Raw genomic sequence first — 19,320 nt, 5'->3', positions numbered from 1 at the left:
TAGGATTGTTGATGTAATGGAAGAGCAATTTGTCTCCTCCATACACAGATGGTTCACTATTTACAGATTCAATACGATTAATTTTGTCCATGAACTGTTGGTATTTATCATTTTCTTGGATAGCTTTTACCATAGCCGATTTCTGGCCATATGTAAATCATTCAATAGGCCACTGACAGGAGTTCAACGCAATGTTTTCTATCAATTCGTATGCATCCTCATACGTTCTATTCATAAGAGCTCCTGCTGCAGCTCCATCTAATCCGGATCTTACATTTTCATCCAACCTGTTGTAAAACAACTGTAATTGCATCCATTCAAGGAATCCGTGGTACGGGCATTCCTTGATCAATGTCTTAAAGTGTTCCCAAGCCTCGTGAAAACTTTCCCCTTCCATTTGTCTCAAAACAACAATTTCTCTTCTTAGTTGAACTGCTTCGCTAATAGGGAAAAACTTCTGTAAGAATTTCCTGCAAGCTCATCCCCTTTCGTAATAGATCCTAGTACCTACGAGTCTAACCAAGAAAAAGCATTATCAATCAAAGAAAAGGGGAACAACCGAATATGAATAGCCTCATCGATGACCCCATTGTACTTGAAAGTATCACAAAGTTGGAGAAACCATTTTAAATGTTGATTCGGATGCTTTACCATTATGCCCCTAAATTACAGATTATTCTGGATCATCTAAATCATTGCCGGTTTGATCTAAAAATTATTAATTGTAATAGTCAGCCTCATTATGCTTTCTTGAACCATCTCTAGACTTGGTAATGCATAATCTCTTAGGGTTCTCTCGCTACGAGCCATATATAAATTTGTGGGTAACTGTGGTGGTGCTGGTGAATCTCCTAAAACGTTATCGTTAGCTTTTTTGAATAGTGGGTTCTCGCATAGTACATTGCTTATAGTAAGTGGTGGTGGATCTTGCATCTGTTGTTGCTGCTACTGTTGTTATTGATGATTTCTACGAATTATTCTCTAGATCTGTAACTGGCTCTATAGGTGATCCCCTACTACGACTCATACACTAGACCTAAAAAGAAAAGATTAGTAATGACAATGAAAATCATATCTAAAACTTAGAAATTTTCTAATTATTCCTTTTAAAGTGTAAAAATTTAAATTTAACTAGTGATGTTGCCTCCTCGGTAATGACGCCAACAACTTGACTGCCTCTGGACGTATATGGGTCTAGTTGTAATATAGTTACAATGGAGTAAGTGAGTACTTCGAGGATCGTACCCAAAAGAGGCTAATGCTAGATCTAATTAGTACTCTAAATCAATTATAGTACAAAAACATAAATAAAATGGATTTTAAAGATTTTTATAATAGTAAAGTAATAACAAAGAAATAAATAGCAAGAGATTCAAAAATATAGTTGATTATGGGTGATTAGCTTGTTTCGGTAATCCTCATCAACTGTTGCTTCGGGTTTCTCGTTAATAAACTAGTTGTTATCCCAACAGGATCTTTTGATCTTCCACTAAATAACAAGTCAGCAAAGACTACGTATCTTTTGACTTCAAAGTCCAGATCGGCTTGGGGTGAAGGTGTTCAAGGATAGGTCATACCAATTTTGGGTTAATTTTCACATTGATGACTTCCTAGGGTTTTCAGGCATAGGGTTTAAATTTTTCCTCTCCCAAACAACTGATCCGTTGAGTAGCCCTATAAAATGGTTAATAAATCATACTTCCATTCGCTAATCCCACATAGAAGGATTAGTTCCTTACGGTTTTCAGAAATAATATAAAATCAATATAAAGAGCATACATGATAAATTAATCGAAAGTATAGCGTTTAAGAAAAAGGTTAATTTGTATTAAGAATGAACATGGATCCATAAGATTGATTGTCTCCACAAATCAGGTATCTCGAGATAAAATAAAGAACAAACTGAAAGTAAATCTAAGTCCAAAGAAAAGAGAAAAACTAAAACCGAAATTAAAAGAGAAATTTTAAGCTAAGTAATTTGTGTCCATAATGTATGAAAAATGAGTCTATTTATAGATTTTAGGTGACCATCGTCCTTAACCCTAGGTTAGCTGACGTTTCCAAACTTTTAAGTTTGATTGTGTGGACCAAAATGCCCCTAGCTCATGTTAATTCTCGTCCAGAGTCGATGTCGCGACATAGATGCTAGTATACTTTTCTTAGGATATCTTTAAGGGTATGTTGCAACACCCTTAAGTATTGTCGTGACATCAAAGGCAGCCTCAGAATTTCTCCATTTTTCTTCTTATGTTGCGACATCAAGCCCTCCATGTTGCAACATAGTGACCTATATCGGTTTAGTATGCCTTCTAATGGTCTCCTACACACTTGCAAAGTCCATTAGCTTATCCTTAGGCCCCATTCGGCCTCTGAGGTAAATAAAAGACTCAATTTTCACATTTTATTGACTTTAAGAAAACTTACAAAAAAAAACTAATTAAATCCTTATGATAATGCTTGTTTTCAAGCTCCTAAAGTGCAAAAATTAGTTTAATCTGCTACACCAAATTACGACAAATCAATAACCATGGAAACCTTGTCTGACAATTTTATTTTAATTATTCATCTCCTTGTATATCTGTTTTATAATTGTTTATAATATTTATATTATGTTATATTATAATTTTTTATATATATTAATGAGATGATTCACAATTGATTGATTAAAAACATAAGAAGTGTGGTAATGAGAAAATACATGTGTTGTATTGTTCCATCTAGAAAGGAAAGAAGTGGAGAATCAATTATAACTCATCTCCCTAAGTGATAGCATGATAAAAATTTAAACTAGTTCCTACTCTGGCTACACCCCAATGTAAACTTTATCATGTGGGTTCACTAGATGGGATTTCCTTTTAAAGACAACTAGTCATGCATGACTCTCAGTTAGATTGTCACAAGATGACTCACAAATGAAAGTATGTTCACGATGGGTATTGAGTTAATGGTTATACACTCAAAATCATCTCTTATTATATAGTTTCCCAAGAAACGATATTTAAGTTAAAGATGATGGCCAAACATTAAATGGTCGTTGGTTCGTGTAGAGTCTTGAGAATTAAGATTCACGAACTAATTGAATGTAATCCATGTTCTTTCTAGTTAATCATGACACCCCAAGGTGACATGATTGATGGGTGTGAGAACGTTCGTAGCAACGAAAAAATGTTTTTCAAGGTTTTAATACAAGACGTATGCATCATACTGCATTATTGATGTGTTGCTGAAATGAAAGTATTTTCTTAATACAAAGATAGTAATTAGTGAATCTTTATTTTTTTTTTCAATTCAAATATGTTTCTTACTGAGAATAAATTGAATGGGGATAAATTTCGAGAATGAAAATGAAACTTACTGGTAGTTCTCAGCTGTGAGAAACACAAATTCATCCTTGATAAACCTTGACCACCTAAAGCTCAGCCCAAAGCGAGAAATCGCTGGAGAGGTTAGTTTACAACGATACCAAAAACAATTTATCGATACCTGGTAAAAGGCATCGATACTTTTGTAATTAATTGAAAACATAATATCAATTTGGTATCAATTTTAGAATGAGTATCGATATTTTGAAAACTATCGATACTTGAACTCAAGACTTTTTGGCCTAGAGCAATACTTACTTATTTAAAGATAGGTTTAACATGATTGAAAATGTTTAATTCAATTGAAACCATTTAACATGATTTTATCATTTTTCTAATTTTGTTCAACTTTAACTTTTATTTAAAAACACTTTAATTTGTTATATCAAAACATATTATCAAATAAAGCCTGGTTTAACACTATTAACCAGACTTGAACTCAAGACGGACACATGGATCACCCAACAAACACACCAATCTAGCTTCTCAATGCATCATCGAAAAGTCTGAAGTAGTATGTGCTTAGTGCTATCAAATCATACTAGCACATAGTGCATCATCGGAATATAACCGAAGTATAACGCACACACAATATAATCCTATAACATGCCAACTATATTCGACTCTACCCAAACAGTTAATAGGGTACCAATATTCCAATTACATATCATTTACATGTTCATAATCACAATTCATAGTCTCATATCATGCTCAATTATCTTATGTACATTTCAATTCAATTTTTGACATATTATCATCAAATACGAATTATTTCATACAAAAAGTATAGGCTTACCTTGATAGCTAGATTTGCAACAATCATATATATGTGTATATATATATGCATATATATTTATATATTGAACTCGAATCATAAAAGTATAAACTGAATTTTCAATACTCGTCTACGATTCTCGTCTTTCCCTTCTCTTGCGACAACTTGACGTTGTCTTTAGCTATGTTTGATAATTCAATAATAGAAACAATATCAGTTTACATCCAATACACATTCAAATACATAGCGAAACATAATTTTCATCTTATTCATTTTAGTCCCTATAATCGGGATACTCATATTTTTCAATATCTAACAATAGACCAAATTTCATTATCACATTCTTTCATTAAGGACCTTATACTTCCTATTTACAACATAATTTCATGATAGTTTTCAAATTATTCAATTTAGTCCTTAATGTTACAAAGTTATCTAAAAGTTTAACTTACTTTCTAGTTTAGTCCTTATCATAATATAAGCTTATTAACTATCAATTTCTTCAAATAAAGCTTAAAATAATCAATTTCTCTATAATGACAACTTGCTAAATATCAATTAACTGAAAAAATTAACACATGGGCTAGCTAGATCAAACTCTCATGATAATAAATCTATAAAAACACTAAGGAAATGAATTGATTACCTTGGTATAAGGTGTATCGAATTGTAAATGGAAGAAACTAAGCTTTCTTCCCGTTTTCTTTTAGTTTGGACGGCATGAACAAGTGAAAGAGATGATGTTCTCTTTCTTTCCACTTAATTTCTTATTTATATACATCATTAGTTGTTTTAATTAACAATTTAAACATGATTAATTCATTAACTAATGACATATATACATTTTAATTATAATTCAAGTTAAGTGCAAAATATCATCATTTCCACTATTTAATATGAAGAAAATTGGTTTAATATTCATTTAGGCCCTCTAAATAATTGCTATATAGGTTCTCAAGCATTTCCTTAATTAAAATTCAATAGCGATTGAATTTTTACAATTTAGTCCCTAAGTTTTAATTAACGATTTTCTCGATTAATTTACTTAACTAATCTTTATTATATTTTCATATTATCTTCGTAAATTTTTCTATTTTATATTTACGAAATGAGACTCGAAATAGTATTTTTTGACATCAACAAAAGTCGTCGTTACATGTTACTAGACTTCACAAGAATTATACTCGTTATCATAGAATATTGAAATTTTCACAAGAATTATAATTAGTTATCATAAAATATTGAAATTTATCTTTGTATCAATGATCAAATCTATGAATAAAAATTTAAACTTTTTCATTGACTAGATTCTCATCATTTTGATTTTTGTATAATTTATTTTGCAATATTTTTCATATTCCCCAGTTACTTTTATGTTACTTGTTTTATTAAAAATAAGATTGTCATTGGTCTCTGTAGATTTGACCATGCTCTTTATTATCTACAAATATTTATATTTTTAGTATGAATTTAATTTTATTTGTTTCAACATCCATCACTAAATCGAAGTAATTACGATTAATTCAATTATAACATATGTTTTATTTATTTATTTATTTATTTATTGCATTTGGTTGAAATAAGTTTAAAGCATGACAACAAATGTAATGACAATTTTTTCTTTGTTTTAATTCAAATAAATTTAAAAGAAAATAAAAATAACAATGACAACAGTAAAAAAAACATTACGTTAAAACATAATAACAAACAGTAATTAAAATAATATTGATGGCAACACTAAATTAACAAAAATACAATGATATTAATTTTCATAATTTTTTCTTAGGCCCATCATATCAACAATTATAAGTCCATTTGGTTGTATACATATTGAGCTTATAGATATATATTATACTATTAATTTTGGATAATCAATTAATTATTTTATTTGAATCAAATTAATCGATAATCAAATTTTCATAAAATTTTTAATTGAATTCAGACTAAAATTAATTTCGGTGATGATTAATAAAATTAATTTAATTTGGTCGATTAATTGATTTTAATCAAGTATGCATACCACCAATAGACAGATAAGAAAGAAAGGAGCATAGAGAATTTGAAACACAAATTATTATTATCACTAGATTATGAAAATGCACAATGTGGGTGAAAAACACAAATATATAATAAATATATCTACAAAAGTTTGATAATAACACAAATGATTCCTTTAGTTAAAATGATAAGGTAGAGATGTTAAAAATCTTAGGCTATGTTTGGTTTTAAGAAATAAATACTTTTTATTTTTATTTTCCCAAAAATGAAAAATATAGACGAAAACATATTTAGATGAAATTTTTAAAATGACTTTTGAAAAATAAAATGAAAATATGTGAAAATCGGAAAACAATAATAAAGTTATTTTCATTGTTTTCACTAAAAGTACTTTATAAAAGTCAAAATAATGAAAACAAGAGCTTTTAACTTTAGATGAATTAACCTATATAAACGCAAAAGTATTTTATTTTCAACCGTTTTGTAATATTAAATTTGGTATCTGGTTCAAACCCATATAAATAAAATTTTTATTTATTTTATTTGAGTTAGAGAAAAAAGTTAGAAGGATGGTTTCATGTTTTCATTATTAAAAGTATTTTTATTTCTATTTACCAATTTTTTTACTCTTTAAAAACTAAAACTAAAATTATTTTCTGAAAAGAAGAAGAAATAAAATATGCTTTTAGAAACAAAAATGAGCTTTAGTTTCTAAAACCAAACCCAACCTTAGTTTATTAAATCTATCTATGGTGCACGCATGTAAAGTTGGTAAAATCCCCAAAGAAAAGTTGTTGGTGCCCTTGGTTTAATAGTTTCCATTTCATTGAAACATCTTCAGCGTTATTTGTGTTGAACCCAGACGAGAACTAATTGGAACTTACAAGTTGTATGACCTTCTCCGTAACTGGTTTTTAAAAAAAAAACATTCTTGAAAGAAAAGAAAATCGCTGATTGATTTGCTAAAAAAGTAGTAGTAGATACAAATCAAACGGGGGGTTTTGCAAGAGACGAAATTCTACAAATGTGCCAAAAATATTCGATTCCAAGTATCAGGAACACCAGGCAGGCACCAATGGATGCAATCAGCATGGCGTCCAGGGTCTGCTTTTTCCTCATCATTTAAGAGCCTCCCCCCAGTCTCTGTATAAATTGATGAATGTGCGTCGACTCTGTACTCTGAGAGCTGTGTTATATTTACAACTGTAACTGCAACTTTCATTTTCTTCAGCACACCCACCACCACACTCATCATCTCCTTGTCGGAACCACTTCCCCACAACTTCTTCACTGGCTTTGTTTCATTGAAACATTTCAGCCCATCTGTCTTGCCCCACTCTTCGCTTCTGCACAGAAACACATTAAATTGGAATTTTAGCAAATTTAAATGAAAATGATCTTTTTCTTCATTACAACCACGCAGAAAGAAACCTTGTATGGATAGGGGATATAGTTGTGAAGAAAACACGGGTCTTGTTGGGATTTAAAGTTGAATCGATCCAGTTAGCCCACGTCTTCAAACCTATTTGGTAGGCAACTGCTGTATCCAGCTCTGCGTAACCTTCATCGCCATTTACAAATGAACCCCATCTGTTCGTGATGTTACTTTCGAATTAAATGCTTAATTCACAAGGAATTGCTTGGTTAAAACTGATTAAATTGGTTTGACAGACAGACAACTCACAATGTCTTGAGTCTAAGCCCACTCATCCACCAAACGTAAGTATTAAACGCGAGTATATCAGCTCCTTCCCAGTGTTTAGAGTGCTTGGCAACTGAATCAATTTTTAGTATTCTTTTCTTCGGATCTAAAACGTCGATATCCGTATTGGATTCAATAAGAAACGGGGCCCAGTAAAATTCAATCGTTGCATTATATTCCTGGGAAAATAAAAATACTGGGAAACATTAGCATTTTTTTTTTCTGACGAATTTACAGCCTTTTGCTTGACAATCAAGCAAAGGAACTTGAAGTCTTTCAAGTGTTAGCGGCGTAATTAATAGTTTAATACCTTGGCTTTGAAGACAGAATGAACTTTTCCTCGTTTCATAGACTTCTTTTCTGGAGGTATAGTCCATTCAACCATGCAAACGAAAGATTCCCATTGATTCCTTTGCAGGGAATCCCCAGCAAAGAGTAGCCTCTTTCCTCGAAGCTTTTGAAGTGCAAGTTCTGGATGAAATCTACATAGACGAAACATCACACAACAAAAGTAAACTAAAAAAACAACTGGTTTCAGTTCCATGCATGAACGAAAAAAAGAGAGTAAAATATTGTTACCTAGGCAAGTCGCAGTCCTCAGGCTGCCACTCCCAGTGGTGGTAGTCAAAATCAAGCCGGCCATTTTTGACGCAAGAAAATTGCCTGTCCAGGTATGGGCAACTTGTATCTGTGTACAATGGCTTGATAGAGCGGTTGAACACCCACTTACCTTTACCAATATCGCACTCTTCAGGGTCAAACTCGAACCTGTCATCGATTTCGAGGATTTCTACGTTCTCCTCTGCCGTTCTATGATCATCTGTTGGACAGTGACAGTTCAATATTAGAATCTTTGTTTTGTGTTTTTTTTTTGTGGGGGGGGGTTCAATATTAGAAGACTGAACAGGGATATGATTTCAATCAGTAACTTAGCTATATAATAACTTACTAGCTTCTACAACAGCACCTCTTCTAGCACAGGACTTAGATTTGAGAATATAATTTGAAGAAAGAAAGGTTAAGCTTTGTGTATATAGAAGAGCAAGGAATGCAAAAGCGCAGACTATAACTGTGATAACAGAAAGAGGTAGCTTTCCTTTGTAAGTTTTAATCATTATGGCTGAAGGAGATGCCGCAAAGCTCATGGTTGGAGGGAAAGCTGAGAGAATTGTACTCAACGGTTTGAGTTGGTGCTAGATGACAATTTTATACATTTTAATTTTAAAATTTAAAATTTATAAGTGTTTTTGAGTAGGAGTAAAGCTAAAGCTAGAGCAAAGTATGGTTGAGGTTGGGGTTGGGGGCTTTGACATCTTATTTAGGAAAAAAAGTAGTGGGTGGTTAGAGAATAAGCTGAAAGGCTAACATCTTCGGCCTCCTCTTGTCTTCTCCCCTGTGGGGGAAGCTACTTCATCTAAATTACCATTAAATTAACCAATTGGGTGTGGTTGCCATCAAGGTTAGATAGTTTTAAGTATTTTCAAAATTTCAATACGTAGCGGAGGGAGAATTAATCATGGAACCACTGAGACTGAGGAATGTTATCTCATCTCTCCCCTTTGACTTTATTCCTTGTGTTTCTTTCACATACGTTTACTGACGTTAGCAAGTTAGATAATTTGTAATTCTTGTAAAATTCGAATCCACAAAACTAAAATTGGTGGATCACAAATTTATTTTTAAAATTGGAATGAGTTTATTTTTCATATTAAATCAATGCAACTATATCTGAATTTAAATTAATTAAATTATTTTTTAATATCTAAATTGTTAAATATTCATGGGATAATGTTACATTAATACATGAAATATCTAATCTAATATTTGTATTTAGAAAATATCTAATGCGGTATTTGAACTATAAATTTGTATATTATTTGGTAATTGTATTTTCATAAAATGTTCAGTGTAGTACTTGCATTATCCACTTATGTATTATTTAATGCATGCACTTTCATAAATTGTATAGTACTTGGATTTAACACCCTTAATAAATACTAAACTAACATATAAAATTTTTGACTTGTACATTTTTTCCAAATCATTAATTTCACATAGATAATATAACATTATGCAAAAATTAATAAAAAATAAAATGGAATTAAATTAAAAAACAAATAACTAAACCTAAACATAAATTGAACATGAAAATAAACTTTTCATTTCTTGAGATTTTTCTTGGCAAAATTTGAAGAGAAAAGTAGTAATAGGTTCCAACTCGCAATTATTAACTCAATTTTTTAAAAATTTTAAAACCCTAAATATTTCAAAATATTTTAAAAGTCAAAATTTCTATTGCTTGATTTATTGAGCATGAACGGGAGGTTGAATAATTTGTTTTCAATTACCATGAAATTCTCCAAATTTTGCTTCTAAAATGTTTGGATCTATTTTATTTACTTTAAACAATTTTGTTTATGTAAGCATAATATTTACTCCTTTTTTATGAACTATATGTGGTTTACATTTAGTTTTTTTATTTAATTTAGTTTTATTTTATTTTATTTTATTTTTCACATAATAATATATGATCCCTATGTAATTGACAATTTTAAAAACAAAGTTTCCACATGTTAAATTTCAATTGGTTGGTTTAGCATTTATTAATTGTGTTAACTCCAAATATCATAATAATACAAAGCGATAGTTCAAGTACCGCATTCGATACTTTCAAAGTATAAGTACCACATCAATCATTTTATAAAAGTACAAGTATTAAGTAATACACAAATTGATAGTTCAGATATCACAATAAATATTTTCAAAATACAAGTACCATCCTCAACATTTTATAAAAATCTTTTAAAAGTAAATATATGGAAATCTAAATTTGTTATCAACAAAATTAAATTAAATTTGAATATCAATTAATTATATTCAATTATCCAAAAAAAGTAAATTCGAATAATCAATATGTGACAGTAAATATTCGCATGTTCTTTAAATCCCCTATAAATAGTGGTTAAAAATATTGGAAATACAATTATTAGCTAGATCTATAAAAAAGTAAATCCAATATCCATGATATTTGAATCCAAACTACCCATTATTATACCCTCTACATCATTGGTGAACGTGATGAGTACTGTGCTTTTTTGTTGCCGCTGAAAGTTACCAAATCATATTGTTCCCATCCCACCATACGAAGCTGATACCGACTCATGTCCCCCATTGTCTTTTACGGTCCCCAAATATTACATATACAACATATACATATATAAAACTGATGCATATTTATGTTGTAAATTGAGAAGCCCAAGGAAATCCCAGGACTTAGAAACGTGATATATTCTTTTTGACAAAATGAAATGTGATATATATAAAGTAATGACTATGTATTATGTATTATTATAAAAGATTAATCTAAATTTATTGTGATCAAATATGGTTATTAATTGAAATTTGTTATTGTTAGACATTCGCATTGGGTTCTTTTCATCAGAATAATCAGTCACTATAGAAACTTGGTGATGCACAGCCTCATTAGGAGAACTCGATCTCATCTTCTTGACTAAGCGTTTCACTTAATTAAACTCTAATTCTTGAAATGAGATTGGCATGAAATGAGACCTTCATGAATAAAAATAAACTCTAATTTTTGGTCATAGAGGTTGGCATAGAACTCACATACCAGGAAAGGGGAATAAATTCTAGGGTGTGCGCAGAAATTTCCCCATTTCAGTTTAGAAATGGTTCGGTTAATTTGTTTGCCCAACTCTTGTTGTTGCGACAGGGAAATGCCTTGTTCGGGGTGAAAATTTTGCTGCAATATGTTGTCTTCAAATCGTTCCCTTACTACTTTATTCAAAAAGATTTCTGGTTCATTTTTTTTGCACTGGCCTAGGGGATTCCAACTCACAAACTGCGGTAGCGGAAGACGCATGTTCTTCAGTAGATTTGTTGGCTTTCTTGGTCGAAGCTCTTGTTCTTGCCATCTTTTGTGGAGGGAAGACAATTTTAATTGAAAAAGGTAGGATCTTGAGTAAGGAAAAAGAATAAAAATGGTTTCTTGGGTGCTTTACAATTGGCACAGTGGTGTAGACTTTATAAGGAGTGAAAGAGGAAGATGTAGAGTATTGATGTTTTGTGGAGAGATACAAAGATATTGGGAAGAATTGCATCCAATAAGAATTGTACTTGCTCAAATAGATCAAACGGCTAGGTGGCTTTTGATCCAACGGTGGAGTTTGAATTTCCCTTAATTCTGATTAATGGTAACACAATGGTACAGAATGCGTTGACAACCAAATCTTAATGAAATCTCGAAATAATAAATTAAAATTTTAAATGGCCTGCTCTTGATTTTTATTTCCAAAATACTGTTTGAATATCTGTTCATTGACTTTGAACTGGTGTCCATCACGTAAATCTCGAACCGTGACCATACCATGAGGAAATATGTTGACAACTTCGAATGGTCTAGACCAACGTGAACGCAATTTACCTGGGTGCAATTTAAGTCAAGAATTGAATAACAAAACCTGTTGCCCGCGATAAATTGTCGCTACAAAATAATCTTCTCATGCCGTTGTTTGGTCTTTTCCTTATAAATCGTAGCATTTTCATAAGCATTTCTTTGAATCTCCTTTAGCTCGGTGATGTCCAACAACCTTTTCTTTCCAAAAGCTTTATAGTCCATGTTTACTTACTTAATTGCCCACATCGCTTTGTGTTCCAGTTCAACTAGTAAGTGACATGCTTTCCCAAAAACCAATTGATAGGCAACATCCCCAATGGAATCTTTTATGTTGTCCATAAAACCCATAGAGCGTCATGCAATCGGGAGGACCAATCTTTCCTCGAAGGGTTCAGAACCTTCTCGAGAATGTTCTTAATTTGTCGATTTGATACTTCGGCTTGTCCATTGGTTTGCAGATGATAGGTAGTGATCATTCTATGATTAACTCTATATCTCTTTAATGCGGTTGTCACTTGGTTGCAATGGAAATGTGTACCCTGATCACTAATCATTGCCCTTGGTGTACCGAAATGGGTGAGTGTATGCTTGTGAAAAAATTTAAGCACTGTCCTTAAATCATCCTTTGGGACAGCAACTGCCTCTACCCACTTCGAGACATAGTCAAAAACAACTAATATATAAATATTTCCAAATAAATTTAGAAATCCTCCCATAAAATCCATTCCCCAAACATCGAAGAATTCAACTTCCATAATTGGCAGTTGCAACATTTCATTGCGCCGGGAAATAGAACTTGTGCGCTAGCATTTATCGTATTGATTCACAAAGTTATGAGCATCCGTGAACAACGATGGCCAATAAAATCTTGATTGGAGAACCTTAGCAGCAGTTCTCATACCATCAAAATGACCTTCATAAGGAGCATCATGACAGTGCTTCAGAATTGAGAGCATCTCTTCTTCTGGAACACAACGCCGAATAATGTTGTCATTGCATACCTTGAATAAATTCGGCTTGCTCCAATGGTATTTCATTACATTACAAAGAAATCTTTCTTTTTAATGGCCCTTGATACGCAATGGGAGCTTTCTACATCTTAAGTAATTAACAAAATCTGCATACCAAGAAGTTGCATCAACAGCGAATAACATCTCATTTAGGAATGTGTCGACAATTTGAAGTATTTTCCCGTCTTCATTGCCAAATTCCAATCTAGAAAAATGATCGGCAACTTGATTCTCTGACCTCTTTCGGTCTTTTATCTCGATGTCAAATTCTTGCAACAATAATATCCATCGCATCAGTCTTGGTTTGGCATCTTTTTTCGCAAAGAGATATCGTAACACAGAGTGATCAATGAATACCGTAACTTTTATGGCGACAAGATAAGAGTGAAACTTGTCAAAAGTAAAGACTATGGCCAGTAATTCTTTCTCTGTGGTGGTATAATTGAATTGAGTCTCTGTAAGAGTTCTGATAGCATAATAAATGGCATGAAATGTTTTTCCATTGCGTTGTCCTAGCACTGCACCCACGATGAAGTCACTTGCATCGTACATAACTTCGAAAGGTTGAGACCAATCCGGTGCAATGACAATGGGTCCATTGACCAGCTGCTTCTTTAACAAAATAAAGGCATCCAGACATGCCTCGTCAAAGAGGAATTTTTGATTCTGTTCCAACAATGAGCATAATGGTTTTGCAATTTTTGAAAAATCCCTAATAAATCACCGGTAAAATCCTGCATGTCCAAGAAAGCTACGAATACCTTTCACATTTGTCGGTGGGGGTAATTTCTTGATGATTTTCACCTTAGCTTTATCTACTTGAATACCCTGATTAGAGATGCGATGGCCCAACACAATGCCTTTAATTGCCATAAAATGACATTTTTCCCGATTCAAAATAAAATGAGTGTCTTCACATCATTTCAGTACTTTATCCAAATTATCAGCGCAATGATCAAAATCATTCCCATAAACTGAAAAGTCATCTATAAAAATCTCTAAAGAGTCTTCGATCATATATAAAAATATTGCAATCATACACCTTTAAAATGTGGCTAGTGCATTACAAAGACCGAAAGGCATACAACGGAAAGCAAAAGTACCAAAGGGGTAGGTGAAAGTTGTTTTCTCCTAATCCTCTAGTGCAATAGCAATTTGCTTGTACCCATAATAGTCGTCTAGGAAGCAATAATAAACTTTTCTAGCAAGCCGATTTAACATTTGGTCAATGAAAGAAAGTGGAAAATGATCCTTCTTTGTGGCCGCATTCAATTTGCGATAATCCATATAAACTCGTCATCCCGTGGGGATGGGTGTAGTTATTAATTCATTCTTATCATTGCGAACCATTGTGATGCCACTTTTTTTTGGGACACATTGCACTGGACTCACCCACTTGCTATCAGAAATCAGGTAAATAATTCTTGTATTAAGCCATTTTATGATTTCCTTCTTGACAACTTCTTTTATCTTCTCGTTTAACCTTCATTGAGGTATAATCGATTGCTTTCCTTCATCTTCTAACTTGATTTTGTGCATGTAAAAAGAAGGACTAATACCTTAAATATCCACAATATTCCAGGAAATAGTTTGTTTGTGTTGCTTGAGAATGTGAGTCAATTTATTTTCTTGTGTTTCATCCAGTGTTGCGAAGACAATAACTGGAAGAGTTTGTGATCACCCAAAAAATGTATTTAAGATGATGAGGTAGTGGTTTCAATTGATGATTTGAAAATTGGATTTTTTCTGTTGGTTAAGTCTAAGGATTCAATTTTCCATTTGTGCCTGATTTCAACATTACTAGCTTCAACCGTGCTGCCACAATTTTCTAAGGATTCTGTCTCAGATGTCACTACAATTTCTTCAGCAAGGACTGTGCTTTGGTTGTTGAATTCTTCCTCAATTAAATCATCTAGCACATTGACAGTTTGGCATTCTGGTTTATCCTTGTGATGAACAAACTCAAAAACAATAAAGGTAACTTGCTCATCGTTAAGTCGTATGGTTAGTTCTCCTTTACAAACATTAATGAGAGTTCAGTCGGTGGCTAAACATGGTCGTCCCAAGATTATAGGAACCTCCTTGTTTACCTTGTAGTCAAGTATGACAAAATTAGTCGAAAAAATATTTTTTTCCACATGAACTAAAACATCTTTAATTTGCCCTCCAGGTTGAGCTAAAGATCGATCTGCTAGTTACAATGTCGCTGCAGTTGGTTTTCTGTGACCAATTCCCTATTTTTTGAAAGTAGATAATGGCACAAGGTTGATGTTAGCTCCCAAATCACATAAAGCCTTTCCCAAATAATGGTTGCCAATCAAACATGGAATGGTAAAGCTACCAGGATCTTTCAATTTAGGGGGCAACTTGTTTGTCAAAATAGCACTACAGCCTTCTGTGGATGCAATAGTTTCAATATCAGTGACTTTTTTCTTCTTGGACAAGAAGTCTTTCATAAATTTTCCATAACTCAGAATTTGTACCAAAGCATCCACTAAAGGAATGTTGATCTGCAGTTGTTTCAGTGTATCCAAAAATTGCTGATACTTTGTATCATTTTAATTCCTCTTAAATCTTTATGGAAAATGTACAGGTGGAAGTACATCCGGTTGCGGTGACACTTTTGGTTGCATCGATAATTTTGAGGGTCGAATATAAGGCATGTGAGTGATAGCTTGTGGTACTTCATTTTCGGATACATCGACAAGCTCTTCAGACGCACCCTTCCCATTAGGGCTTACATCATCAACGTCTAGGGATGCTACAGTAGAATCTATAACCGAGTCACCGGTTTGTTTACCACTCCTAAGAGTGATAGCTTTATAGTGCTCTTTCCCTCTCGGATTGGAATTTTTGGTGCCGCTAGGTAATGAGCCTTGTGGTCGAGTATTCAGATTTGAAGCAAACTGTCCCAATTGTGCCTCCAATGTTCAAATGGAAGATAAATTTCCTTGAGCAATAGCTAATGTGCGACTAACATGCTCCTACATTAATGCCTCAAGAGCAGTTAATGGGTCAGAAGTAAAAGCTTGTGTATACTGTTGTTGTCACTGTCCTTGATCATTCGGATTCATCACTTGTGGCTGCATCTAAGTTTGATATAATTGTATCTAACCTTGTTGTGGATACAACGTGGATGTTGATTGTAGTTCTGTTTTTTATTGTAATTCCTTTGTCGTGGATTATAATTGCCCTTAGTAGATGTATTCTCATATCTGAATGTCGCAGCGTTTTGTCCAACATTCTGAGTTCCCTAAAGCTATTGGTGGCGTGCAGAGTTGTTGTAAGAATTTCCATGAGAATCGTTGCAAATATTACTGACATAACATGAATTTTTTGCATGTTACGGACAATCTTCATAACTATGATTGTTACCACAAATTTCACAGCAGAAGACAGGAACATCCAATTGTTAAGCCACCTGTATTGGCGCAACGTCACTCGTCCCTTGCATATTTTTAATCATGTTTGTAAACGAAAAGACTTGGGCACTTAGCGCAGATATTGCATCGAGTTCAATAACTCCTGAAGTAGTTTTTTGTTGGTGTAGCTCTAGATATGCGATATTGATAATCATTCTGAGCAGTTATCTTAATAATTCTCATAGCCTCATTATATGTACAATCCAGTAGGGGTCCATTAGTTGATGCATCGACAAGATTCCTTGAATGAGAATTCAGACCATTATAAAAAATCTCAATTTGTGTTTCTAGTTGAATGTCGTGGATGGGACAACATTGAAAAAAGACTTATAATGTTCCCATGTGGTATGAATATTTTCATCATCTAGCTAATGATAAGCGGTAATATCATTTCGAAGACTAGCATTCATTGTTAGCGGGTTAAAGCGCAAAACAAACTACGTGGCTAGAGAATTCCAAGAAGTAATTGATCTGACAGGTAGCCCAAGAAACCAAGTGCGAGCTCTTCCCTGCAAGGAATAAGGAAATAATTGCATCTTTAAGGCATCATCAGGAACGGTTTGTTGGTTAAAGGAAGCATAGATCAATAAAAAAAGATTTAAGATGTTCTCTCGCATCTTCATGTGGCAGTCCAGTATATTGGCCATTCAAGTTCAGCATTTTAAACATCACTGGCTTGAGTTCAAAATTCCCAGCTTGTATTATTGGCCTGATAACTCCCGGTTGTAAATCATCCAAGACAAGTACTACAAAATCTTGTATAGTTCTATTTTGGATGTGAGCATTATGCGGCAACAATGGGTTATGAACATTTTACTGTTGTATCGGGGGTATGGCTGCACCGTTCCCTAGTAAATCCATATTTCTTTGTTCTTGAAGTCTTCTTCGAATAGTTCTTTCAATTTTTGGATCAAAGTCAGAAAGAAAATCTGAGTTGCCTCGTGTCATAAAACACCTAAAATGAAGTTGAAAAATTAACAACAAAGAAAAACCAGTTAGTGAGTACTAAATATTATATAAAGAAAAAAATGCAAAAAGAAACACATAAAAACAAAAATAAACATTAAACAAGTGCCATCCCTAGCAACGGCGTCAAAAACTTGAACAACTGTAAACGTCACAGCAATAATGTTCAAGCGTACACTGTTAATGCAAGTATAGTAGACAGATGTGAGTCTGTCGGATATCGAACCCACAGGGATGGTTGTTTTTTGTCTATTAATGTCGGTGTAATAACTAGATAGAAATGAAATTGGGATTCCTAACGTGAAAATTTGGTAGAATACTAAGTACTCACAAGGTATAAAAGATGGGTGATTGTCAACGCAATAAAATTCAATGTATGTCTTACCAAACGCCACTCCTCTATTTAATTTGGGACTTAAACATGCACATTAACCTTACCTTCTGATGAGGGAAATATAGCACTATTAAGAACAAGTGGACTAAATTCCTTTAGCCCTTACTCAACTTCCGCTATAATGCTTATTAGCTCAAACTGTCATTGCACCTTCTAGTGTTAGTGACTGCAATAACACTTCCGTGTTTAAAACATTCAAACCTCCAAGATTAAATAATAAAAAATATTTAATAAGATAACAGTTAACCAAGAATTCATTGTACTTCCATACAATAGAAAATATAAATTAATCTCCAGCGTTTCCAAAGAAATAAAAATGAATCGTGTGAAGACTATTCCTATTTAAATCGACTGAAACTCTCAATTTTCTCTTATCTCGCACTTAGAACTTCTTGTCAGGAATGGATCTGCATCAATCTTCATGTTGGCTCACCCAAGGAAGGTTTAAGCTGCCATAGCCGCAAGCTTTAAAAATAGGGTAAAGAAAAATGATGGTCAAAAGAATTTGTCTTTCCACTCTTCTCACATTAACCTTTTATGTTTTCCTCAACAATACAGGTGTCCTTCCCTCAGGATTCTTCTATCCTTGTTCGTACAGGGTAGTTACACTAGACTGGACAACTCACGTATTTTTGGTTTTTTTATCCAGATAGTTTGTCAATTGTGGTGACAATTCTAGACGCAATCTAGAATTAATTAATGCAACGACATTAGTGCAAAAAGATAGCAAAATTAAGGATAAAATAGGCTAGGATTCACTGGGTTATAAAATGAAATTTACTAAACTGAAAATGCTAAAATGTATGCTAAAGATAACAAAATGAGAATAAATTAACCAATAAGTAGGGAGAAAACATATGTTCTTTCTAGTACAATCATTTCTTTATTGCCAATTTTTGGTTGATTTTCTAAAATCACACCCTTACCACGAGGTTCTTTCCCCACTTTGTTTAGCTTGTAACAACTCCCACTTTGAGTTATGCCACTAAGTTCTGAGATGTTGGAGGCATCAGATCTAAGCACCTCGTAATCATATCTCCAAGGAACTCATTGGTCATCTCCACACTTAAAAGGGTCAGGAACCTTAATGACCAACACATCATCTTTTACGGCCTTTGAGGAGACTCTTTGTCAATAGGGGTTTTCTTTCCATATACGATGGTGATAGGTTTCGTATCTAACGTGTTTGTCTCATTGGTCTTAACACCCTCCCATATCTCTTGCTAGAAAGAATCCAAGAGACACTGTATATGTTCCCTAAACATTGGGCAAAA

General features: G+C 33.1%; 1 protein-coding gene and 1 non-coding gene across 2 annotated transcripts; one reads left to right on the top strand and one right to left on the bottom strand.

Annotated features, from left to right (window-relative positions):
- Positions 1-323: 323 nt before the first annotated feature.
- On the top strand, positions 324-430 carry LOC128036403 (small nucleolar RNA R71). The gene has a single exon (XR_008193200.1). It is a non-coding gene; the product is annotated as a small nucleolar RNA R71 (small nucleolar RNA).
- A 6,508-nt stretch (positions 431-6,938) lies between these two features.
- LOC105767237 (protein trichome birefringence-like 3) lies at positions 6,939-9,044 on the bottom strand. Its single transcript, XM_012586746.2, has 6 exons — positions 8,787-9,044; positions 8,417-8,657; positions 8,148-8,319; positions 7,820-8,016; positions 7,567-7,725; positions 6,939-7,481 (listed from the first exon to the last, which is right to left on the bottom strand). Exons 1-6 carry the CDS (start codon positions 8,980-8,982, stop codon positions 7,154-7,156), a joined length of 1,293 nt encoding a protein of 430 aa, XP_012442200.1. The 5' UTR covers positions 8,983-9,044; the 3' UTR covers positions 6,939-7,153.
- Positions 9,045-19,320: the final 10,276 nt, after the last annotated feature.

This window comes from Gossypium raimondii, chromosome 13 (genome assembly GCF_025698545.1).
Source record: "Gossypium raimondii isolate GPD5lz chromosome 13, ASM2569854v1, whole genome shotgun sequence".
NCBI classification, from domain to species: domain Eukaryota; kingdom Viridiplantae; phylum Streptophyta; class Magnoliopsida; order Malvales; family Malvaceae; genus Gossypium; species Gossypium raimondii.
The sequence above is the reverse complement of the archived record's forward strand: the minus strand, read 5'-3'. Positions and strand labels throughout refer to the sequence as shown.

Bases quoted from the DNA above. Each gene is read 5' to 3' on its own strand.
- LOC105767237 (XM_012586746.2), bottom strand. From the start codon at position 8,982: ATGAGCTTTGCGGCATCTCCTTCAGCCATAATGATTAAAACTTACAAA. The intron at 8,320-8,416 runs GTAACAATATTT...TCGTCTATGTAG, and splicing joins GAGGACTGCGACTTGCCTAG to ATTTCATCCAGAACTTGCAC. The intron at 7,726-7,819 runs GTGAGTTGTCTG...CATCACGAACAG, and splicing joins GGGCTTAGACTCAAGACATT to ATGGGGTTCATTTGTAAATG.